This window comes from Limulus polyphemus, unplaced genomic scaffold (genome assembly GCF_000517525.1).
Source record: "Limulus polyphemus unplaced genomic scaffold, Limulus_polyphemus-2.1.2 Scaffold35, whole genome shotgun sequence".
NCBI classification, from domain to species: domain Eukaryota; kingdom Metazoa; phylum Arthropoda; class Merostomata; order Xiphosura; family Limulidae; genus Limulus; species Limulus polyphemus.
The window spans coordinates 1,331,086-1,342,211 of NW_013665645.1; the positions used below are offsets into that span (position 1 = coordinate 1,331,086).

At 32.0% G+C, this 11,126-nt stretch overlaps 1 protein-coding gene across 1 annotated transcript in view; it reads right to left on the minus strand.

The window, feature by feature from the left end:
• The window catches only part of LOC111086145 (EGF domain-specific O-linked N-acetylglucosamine transferase-like), a 62,849-nt gene that overhangs the window by 5,616 nt on the left and 46,107 nt on the right, over positions 1-11,126 (minus strand). Inside the window, exons 6-8 of the mRNA XM_022387825.1 lie at positions 9,673-9,797; positions 8,883-8,988; positions 2,254-2,364 (exon numbers count right to left, since the gene is read on the minus strand). Coding sequence (XP_022243533.1) covers positions 2,254-2,364; positions 8,883-8,988; positions 9,673-9,797 — 342 coding nt within the window. The remainder of the gene's footprint in view (positions 1-2,253; positions 2,365-8,882; positions 8,989-9,672; positions 9,798-11,126) is intronic.

Consider the following 11,126-nt stretch of genomic DNA (forward strand, 5'->3'; position numbering starts at 1 on the left):
GAATTATAGCATGTGTTTAAGTTAAAGGGACTGTGGATATTAAGTGTATTGCTAAGTTGAATTGAGGAAGAATAAACCAGTTTTATTTGAGAAAGGACTTGTATCACTGAAGTTCTTCGGAAAGAATTTTTACGAGTAATTAACTAACGACCACAGACGTAACAATATGAACATTGTGGCATAAGCAATGTGTATAATCATAGTTTCAAAAGTGAACACAGTTAACAATGGACAAAGAAGTTCCAAGAGCAGCATGGCATCTCGAGCATTGTTCTTATATGATGCATTTAATTAGATGTAGCTCATGTTCATTCAGGTCTGAAGAAGTTAACATCTCATCTGAAACTGTGTATACCCATAGAATGCTAATCAGTTATAAAATAAAATCAGGCATCCTGAGCCTAAAAGGAATTTTGTGGATTTATGATAGCATATGGTTAATGGTGCAGAAAAATATTGGGGGATAAACTAGTTTAACTTTTTCAGTAAGTACAGAATGATTATAAAGTCAGTATGGATAGTTTGTGGGATAATTGTTGAAATATACATGAAATATTTTGCTTACATGCATAAGAGATCATTGGAATGTCTTTACAATGTTGTCTGGAAAGGCACTAGAAAGTACTTCACATGATTATATGCATATTTGGCTTGTATATAAGTATAGGTTGTGTGGAGTTGACATCCATTATTCTGTTGCTAGTAGTGGTGCCACATGATGCTTCACTCTTCATGGTGATGTCCACAATCATAATTGTATCATATGGACAATCTACAGGAAAGAGCATAATAACTCTTGTATTTGCCAAAGATCACCACATGGTTTAGTTTGGTATGTGTCAAGAATGCTACACTTATGATGGATGGTGCCACTCCCAGTTGATTATTGGTTGTAAAGCTTTCTAACAATGCAGATCTATCATCATAATCAAAATATCATTCCTCAAATGAAGGTTGCCACTGCAACAGAAGTTCACATAATTCTCAGGAAGATATATTTCCAGTAACTAATGGAATACATTCTCCATAATTCCTTATGTATGTATGCAAAATAACTCACCCATAGTTACACACTGTTTTCAAGTACCCATTCCAAATTCTTAACAACCCTGTGTGTGTTTGTGTCTATATATAAACACTATGTAATAGCTGGAAAGTATTATAAATATCTTTCAGTTCAACTATATGTTTTGGTAGTGAAGGTTACTAAAGTCAAAATGTAATGTTGCATTGCCATTATAATTACAGCCTTCAGAGTTACATTATTTTCAAAAAAAAGTTGGTATTGTAAAGTAAGGGCTGTGTTTCAGTTTACTTTAAGCACTATATAAGTGATGTATAATTTTTTATAATTTTGGTTTAGGAAGTATGTTAAGATCATTTGACATCAAATGAGTACGTGTAATTTATTGATTTATCATAATTATTAAGTTATTTCTAATCAACATACACAAATAAAAAACTAAAAAGTATACTGACATGGTTTTGTTATTAAAACTTCCATGGTACATTACATTACAGCACAGCTTTGCCACTAATATAGCAATAGCAAAGAATAATAATAGTAATAGCGCTACAAGTGATGGTTAGTCTCAAAATTCTGTAATTCTAGGCAGATAATTAGGTTTTTGTAGTTGGTACAGTCTTTGAATATTGACAAAAGATGTAGAAATGTTTTAATAAAATGCAATGTTGTAACGTTGTCTATGAATTACAATTATTATAAGCAAGTATTTTCACAAGATGCAAAGGATAAGGCTAAAAACTGATTTTGAAACTCATCTTAATTACTGTTTCATTTCAAAGTTCAAAGTGACTGACTTGTATTGCTTGATGTAGAACTGTTGTAATCCATTTTATAAATGGTACCTTGTATAGAGAGGATTGGCTGTTATTACCCAACTATATTTGGGTCTAGCTCCTTCACTTACTAATCCTAATTTCTATTTTCAATTCTAATGTTTTTCCACCACAGTTTTGCACAGAGCACTTATGACTCATAAACCATGCAGAGGTCACCAAGTTGTGTTAATAAATGTACAAATTCTCCTTTCCTAATTTTGTTCATTACTTTTATATCAAAGTACTTCTGCAACTTGAACTTAATGTACTGCCTTCCAGATATGTTAGAATTATATAATTATTTATTTTCTAATGTTATTTGTTTATAGATTTGCATAAACTATTTATGTCTCTAGAACTGGAAGCTGATAAAAATCTGTAACTCACTAAAATATAAAACGATCTATTCACCTTGTATGGTATTAACTGAATCGCTACACTATGGTTAGGAAGATATAAAGCATTGGTAAGTCCTGCACCATTAATTCCAACGAGGATGTCATAATCTTGAACTTTATTCACCTGTAAAAGTTAAAGAGTACTGGCTCAATAGAACAAATAGATGCTATAATTCTGAAGATATTATACCTGAAAAATCCAAGAATATTAGAAATAATTTACAAATCAAACCTAAGAGTATTAAAATAGTCAATGAAGCAAACAGGGTGTTATAATCTCCAACTTTTTTCTTTCTTCCTGTAATTCCAAAGAACATTACAAGAATAAATAATGCAACCAGGATATATTAATCTTGATTTTTTTTTTACCTGTGAGACTTAAAATATTACAACAACCTAAGCATCATTTTATAATAAAGAATAATTCACTGAAAAGTGCACCAACAGAAATCTGCTGCAAGTTATGGTCAAAAGGCAGCATTCTATTACCATTTTAGTTGTAGTCTTCGAGATTAAACAGAAATCTGCTGCAAGTTATGGTCAAAAGGCAGCATTCTATTACCATTTTAGTTGTAGTCTTCGAGATTAAATTTTTTGTCAAAAAACTTCATGCATGTACTTAACTACCCCAAGTAGCAAGCAATGCATCAATCTAAGAATTATCAATAAAATATCAAAGAGTACTTATGATTACTGTTACTGTAAAAACATAACACACTATCTTTTTTCATTAAATATATACTTGAAGTAGATCCATTTAAACTGTCATTGATGTTCATAATATAGTAATAAAATGTTTTTCATGTTGACACAAACACATAGAAAAGGGATTATTTATGTCTTTAAGATGCATCACCTCTTGTTGTAAATAATAAAAATATTTCCCATCATGCATATACTGCATGTAATGCTGAAGCCAATGTTATTTTTCTTCTTGTGAAACACACATACATTTTTTATTAATCTTCTAAGTTCACAATAGTGAATTAATAGTTAAAGTATAACTACAATGTTTGGAAAACACACAAACAAACTTCTGGAGATAGAAAATTACTACTTTACAATTTTTGATCTCAGATTAACTAAAATAATAATTCACCTAATAATTACTCCTAAAATTAATTTCTTTGAACCCAACTAATTTTATTGTTGTGCAGTATCTGATGGAGGAGCTGCAACTTCTCAATTTTAAAGTCTTGACTCTGATATACTGAATGTTTTTCCTTATGGAGTTGCTCTCATGCTGTTAACTATGTGACTCAAATCTCTGAATGTTCTACATACAGTGCAGATCATGCATCAACTTACCCAGATTCTCCATTCTTCCACATAACTTACTGTAGCTGCTTTCCCATCTTAATTCAGATTTCCTTGTTGGTAGTCATGCTGTTAACTTAACTCAATATGAATTCTATCTGTTCACTACTGCTACATATATTTTTCTACCAATATTGGAAATTTTGTACTTTCTTTGGAGGCATTACATGTATTGTCTGCTGCTAGTGCACAAGGAGATGTGTAGTGACATTGCAAGCCTATATTAATCAACATATTCAAGCCAATTTTTCTGAATGTTCGCTGGTGTCCTTGGCAGGTTTTACATATGGACACTAATTTGCAGAATATTTGCCCATTTCTCATGAAGATATGAAAAAAAAAAGATCTTTTGCTTAGACCTACTCAGCTTTATTGTTGAAGAGAAGGAATTGTCAGCTAGCCCCAGTACAGAAGAAGCTTCTACTGGTCTGATTTCATACACCTTTTTTTCTTGGCATTTTCTGTTTTCAAATCTTGAACTAATATATCTTAGGTCTAAGGGTTCTAATGTCATGCTGGATAATTCATTCTAGCTTTTGAGTTGTTAGTAACTGTTAATACAACCCTTAAGGTGGAATCACCCCATTCACTGGGTGGTCAGGGCAGCCACAGTGCCAAAGTGATATAAAGTTAAAGCCACTGGCATATGCCATATTTACCTGAATAAAATTATTAGTAGATGTTTACGACCTTCCTCAATTTGGCTCACAAGAGTGTCATACTGCATGCACAAAGATTTAAAAAAATATGTGAAGATACCTGACTAAGCATATATTCTTTACTTTTAGGCCTTTTATAATTTTATCATTTGTCTCAATTTGAGACTGCATTCTTCAGAATGATTTTTAAATACTAGCTACTCTTGTTCTCCCAATTACTTTAGTCAGGATCACATTTTTGGCTTGTTGTCTTCCCTAGTTGTGGCTTGGTTCTCACTTGTGAGGTTTCTATAATCACATGGCTCGTATGTTCTCTTGAAGTTTTAGCCCACCATGCTAAAATACAAGATACTCCACTCCCCCATTTTATTCTTTCAGCTGATCTCAGATGACCTTCTTTTCTGTATTAATGTTTGCGTTAAGGAAAATTTGCATGATTTTTCAACTGTTCAAGAGAAACAACTCAGCAGGAGTTTATTAGGGTTTCAGCACTGACTTAATTCTGGTATTTGTTCTTTCAAAATGAACGGCAAGTAATATTTGTTCTCCTGCCTTGGTTCCCTCATCTACTTTTGGTTAATGTTAACTAATTCTACTAATTTTTTTCCATCCTACCAAGTGGTGAAATGAATATTAGGCAAGATAGGTCTTTTTGACTCATTCAATAACTTCTGTTCTGGACAAATTTCCCTCATCTGTTGAGGGGGGATCTTCTTGGACCATTTTTAAAAACTTAATATAACAACCTTATAATTCCTTGGCTTTGTGATCTTTGGGTTTTACAAGTCCTTCAGTTTGGTCTTAACATTTTTTCCTCTTCCTTCCAATCCAGTCACAAATTCTGGATAAAGAAGTCTATTTAGAGAGGAGCAAGCTAAATCATTTATCTTCTCGCATCTCCAGATTTTTACAACTGTCTTTAGTGATTCTGAGGATATTTAGAGTTTGGACACCTGTCTTCTGGAGGCACCTTATTTTAAGTAGGTATACATGATTCTTACATAGGTTTTTAATCATGGTTGTGTGATATACAAGTTGCTTATCTATATATCCCTACTCATGAGTAATTTCTTCTTTTTCTGGCATGGGGAGTAAATTCTTAGTACAATGCCCTTCCTTTTGGCATGGCTTCAGCTCTGTTTGTTTTTTGTTGAGTAGTTTACATTTTCTGGTGGTCTACGTTCATTTGACATCAACTTTTACATAGATGTTTGGCTTATTCTGAACTTTTCATCCATTCAGTCTTTAATACACACTCAGTTGATCACACAGCTGGCTCACCTCTTGGGTGTCTCTTCCACATCTCAATTAAAACCACACAGTATTTGGAACATCCAAGATCTTGGATCTACACTGTTCATGGAATACTTCAAATGGCTTATATTGTGCTGCATGTCTTGAAATCTCATGCTTATTCCCTTCTGTCTTCGACACTTACCACCAAAAACATCCTTTTTGTTTTGGGAATGATGGCTTCACTTCAAAAAGTCATCCAATGAGCATGCTCATATGAAACACTTTCAATGGCATCCTGCTTCTTAGTGATGTATATTTTCAAATCCATTATCTCAATCAATTTCCCTCTATTCCACTACTCTACATTATTCTTCAATTTTGGCTCCTTATGTTTGCTACTGTAGGTTTCCCCTTTTCTTCTACCTCATACAGATCTGTACCTCTTCACAGATGTCTCTTGCAGGTTGGGGTGCTATCTTAGCGGAACATTACCATTGAGGTTCATAAGGAATAAGAATCTTACATCAATCTTTTGGATCTTTGGGCAGTTCTGCATGCTTATCAAAAGTTCCTACCTTTACTACACCACCATTGTGCTTTAGTTCAAGTAGTTTTCTAGTGTTGATGTATATCAATATTCTGGACAAAAAATAATTTTCAGTCTTTGTTTTGCTGGAATCTCTCTCTTCATCTTCGGGTACATTCACATCATACTTATCTCAGAACCTGTCACATGCCAGGTGTTATAATCATTTGTGCAGATTCACTTGTCAGAGATTGTCAGCTATTCCCTACATACCATATGCCCTTGACTACTTTTCATACTCTTTTGTTTTTCCTAAGCAAGATTCTATACTTACATTCTGAAAGAATTTGGCTGTGAGATAATGTAACCACTATTTTCAATCAACTGTGTTACCTACCCTGACAGGAGGACATCTTACAGATGGAGGAATTCACATAGATTTCTACAACTCTATTTCCATCACACTGATGTCTCTTCAGCTTCAAGAATCCATTTGTCACCTGTGACTGTTCTCCAAACCATATATAATTCACAGCAGGTATGCTTACATATGTTTTGCATATATATTTTTTCTGTTCCACTCAACCCCTGTTAAATTAAATAAGCGTCTGGGTTCAGAAGTTAAAAAAACACATTGTCCCTCCTATCTTAGGGAATTATATACTTAGTTTATTACAGCTGGAATGTTTGCAGGTTCTTCCTTACCCCTGAGTTGTCTTTATCATATATCCGTAATCTGCAATCTCTCCTTCTCTTAAGAGGTTTTACATTGGTATGTTTCTGTCCAGTTGGGACTCTTGCATATTATTTAATTCTCTGTTTTTTTCACACATACAATTCTACCCTCTGCACAAGTGCTCTATGAGAGAGTGATACCCTCTGAAAATGACAGAAGATGTCATCTGGTGGCTGATGGTGCCTCAGTGGGTACTTTTACCACCTGTGTGCAAATCTTTGCCTAGCATTAGAAATTTCTGAGGCAGGACGTTCATTCTCAACAGATGCCTCAAGCTCCAATAAGGATAGAGAACATCTACATTTACTTTTTGTTTTTTCTCTTTTATTTTATTCCAGGTATGTGAGGGAGCCACTGGTAAATCAGAGGAAAATTGCCTGGGGCTTGGAAGTTGCCAAACATACCCCTATTCAGATATATATTTCTCCTGATGCCACCAGATTTTGTTTCTTCAAGCCTGCATCAATCTGATCACTAAAAAGAAACTGTCATAATATAAATGCCTTTGGTTTCTTTTTTCCAGTGAAAAAATTTAAAATTTTTATGTTTCACAAAAATATCAGTTATGACTGAATTAAGCAAAGTGATGACAGAAACCAAGGCAAATGTGAAATTTGTTAAAATATGGTGTTCCTATCTTTTGAAGTTGTCGCTTGACAGTTTTAGTTCACATACTAGTAACAGTATTAAATAAATTAACCTTTAAATTAGCTGTTATTCAGTAAAATTTAGTTAATACCAGGCAACTGTACTCATGACTTGTGTTTCTTTTCTAGATAACAATCCTTCTTGATTATGTTCCATACTGTGGTATGTGGATGGCTTCTGCTACTGACCTTTGTGTTTATGGATTATCAACTGTTACAAGATGCTGTATTTTGCTTACCATGGCTTGGATATGATTTGTTGCAGGTCATTTTCTGGATGGTCCTAGTGCCCCAAGTTAACCCATATTCCTTTTCTTTCAAATGATGTGAATGGATATGCTCATCATGGAAATTCTAAATCCCTCACATGAATACATCTTTATGATCAGTGTGTGAATATTTTGCATCAGAAAAGGGCTGTTACAAACCCTTCCCAAAAAATTTATCAATTTCAGGTGACATTACACAAGGTATGAAATGTCAAAGAATTTTGAAAATAGTTCTTATATATGAGATTCCACTGCAATTTTATTGTAGCTGTAGTTGTGATGGAACTTGATGATTTGGATACTCAAAATCTTTTTGATACAATGTTCTAAAACCTCCTTATAGAAAAATTTAGTCCCATAAGAAATATTTACAAAAATCTTTCAAAAATGTTTAAAACTACACAAAAAAATCCAAGATTTATACAACAAAACACTACAAATTTTGTTTCCTTAGTGTCAGAAAAAAAAGCCATTAGTGCAATTGTTTTAAGATATTCTAGACCAATCATTTGTTTCAGGGACTTATTTTGTTTTCAAAAGAATTCAATGGAAATCTTGTTATAAGGATTAATAAAACTTTCACAATCACAGACATTTGAACTTGAATTATAATGCCATAGTTACTAATTAAGATACTTATTCAGTTTTGATAACTCATCCTTATTAGCTCTTAATGACTATTATATGTTTTGTCAAAACGTTATATTGTTATTGGTAACATCATGTATAATTAGATGGATGAGTACCCTTAAAAAAGAAAAAAATCGTAATTTTTGCAAATAACTAGAATCAAGCAGCAAAAAAAAAAAATTTGCAAGAAGCTAAAAACTGGAGTAACAACAAAGTGGTACACAATGGAGTTAATTAATTTATTTGTTTACATGACAAGTGATGTAATGTAATTTCTACTTCAAACCCTTTTTTTTCTGAAAAAAACTAAACTTTTTTTATCATCAACTCAAGTATATATTTCTTGATTGCAAGAATATGTTGTATTTGAATCATATATACTGTAATAACATCTACTCTAAACACAGATTAAATTACAATACTTATAATCAGTAAGTAACTCAAAACAACACTAGAAATAAATTTTATCTTGTTCATATAATTTCTACTCGAATCACAATATTGTGTTAGGCTCTCAGTTTCACCAATACAAAATTTATGTTATAGCATCTTCTATCTCTTACAATGAATGAAGGCTTGCCCATTCACAGTATTAAAAATTGTGTTATAATTTTTGGTTTACCTGCTCCTGAAAAGACATTTTTGAAAAGTCAATCAATTCAACATCAGAAAATTTATCCACACTTCTCATTAGTTCCTTTTCATTCAATATTTTTCTTCTTCCTTCCCTGTATCAGTCAATAAGTGCAATCATAAGTGAGGTTTGTAATTAGGTTATTATATACTGAAAAATAATGCAACAATTCTATGGAATATTAAAATTGTTTGGATATCCCATAGTTTAATATACTGCATGGTTTAAAACACACTTAAAATCCTAAATAATGTTTTCAAGTTTCATATACTTATTGTTTTTATATTTTCTTATACTTATATTTTTTAATGCTTAAAAAAGATTTGATCTTTCTATATTCTTTCCTAAATTAAAACGTATATTGCAATAATTAGCAAAAAATTCTTATCCATATTAAACCTCATCTTAAAAATTGCAAACAAAAACTGACAAAATGTTTGAAACTTACAAAACATGAGCAATTTTTGATGTATTAAATTACATAAATTAAACATTAATACAATATTTTAAGGGCTAACTTACAGACTTGAAGGTAATATTCACCTAAAGGATTTTAAATTTTAATAATTCGGTTATAAGACAAATTTATTTCATACTTAGAAACTAAAATAAATAAAACAAGGTCAATAATCTATTGGTAATTACTTCTCAATTTGAATTTTCTTAGGTTACAAACAGGCTTTTAGGTAACTTAACAAATAAGTTTTAGCAGAAAGTTCATTTGTAATATCCAGTAAGATTCCTGTTGTATAACAATTATAATCAACTTGATCTTTACCTGTGAATAATCCCCACATGAGGTTGGATCCACCCACTATCTAACTCCTTTATACTGAGCCTTTTCTTAATGAAATCTCTATAGCCACGGATAATGGTTGGATCAGAAAACTTAACTTGCGGTGTCTAGATACAAGAAAAAAATGGTTTTACAGTACACCAAAAATGATTTAGGATTCACTATAAGAAACCAGTTATACTTTGCTTTATTTCATTGGTTTATTAAATACGAACAACTCATGAAGTAAACACAATTTTTAGTGAGCTACTAGTCAAACATGCAATAAAACTACTTTGTTAAATTAGTCATTTGCTCATTAAACGTAACTTCACACAGTCCTGAATAATTATCCTTCAATGCTCTTCTCAGTGTGGCATATTATAACATCAAAACTCAATAACCATATGAACATGGATGGGGATCATAGTGCACATTATATGGCTATTTTACAGAGTGAAGACACATATAGTAAATCCAAAATTACAGCCGACATTACTTCTCCACATCATTATGGGGGTCGGAATGCCAACTTCAAGGGCAGTTTTATTGTCTCCCCCCATTGATGTATTGTATTCCAATTATTTCTTTCTCCTTACTGATTTTTTTATTTTTTATTTTTTTGTGAGCAGCCACCTTCCCACATCTGACAGCGAAAGGTGATAAAGATGTGGGACATTGTGGGCTAGAGCACGCACATCTACTCCTTTTTTTTTTAGCAAAAATAAATAAATAATTGGAATATATACACATCAATGGAGGAAGACTGTAAAATAGTCCTTGAAGTTGGCATTCCAGCCCCCGTAATGATGGTTGGACATAAATACCATGATATTAAAGTATTACTATACAAGCCCAACCTAAATTGTTAGTATAGCTCCCATCCTCCACCCATCCTTGCTACTGTCAAGATCTTTGAAGGTTCTATAAGAATTACATAGTAGCAGGTCTTATATAAGGAAAGTGATACATCTACATTAATACACCTATACAAGATACAGTCCAAATAAGTAATTCCAATAATTTCCCTACAAAAATTATAAATTATTACTTATTGTGTTTATTATGATTTCGTTTATACTACTACTTTTAAATTTACATACATATTTTGTATACTTATTACAAAATAATTTAAAATATTTAATAAGATTTATCTTTTAAATCCATTAAAAATTAATTTATTCAATTAAATATTAATGTTGGAAATTAGGAACTGTTCATTATTACAAATTCTACAATCCCTGAATAGCTGTAAATGGCATTATTTGGTACATTTTTGTTTGGCAAGGGAAGTCCAAAAACTTAAAATGTAAAATAATTTCTTTTATCATAAATAATAATATTACAATAATTATTAATTATATTTTTGCGTCAGCGAGGTCACGTGACTAGTATCACGCCACGTTTTCTAGAAATAACCTGTTCCTTCAAGAATGCCCTAGCATTTACTAGATATG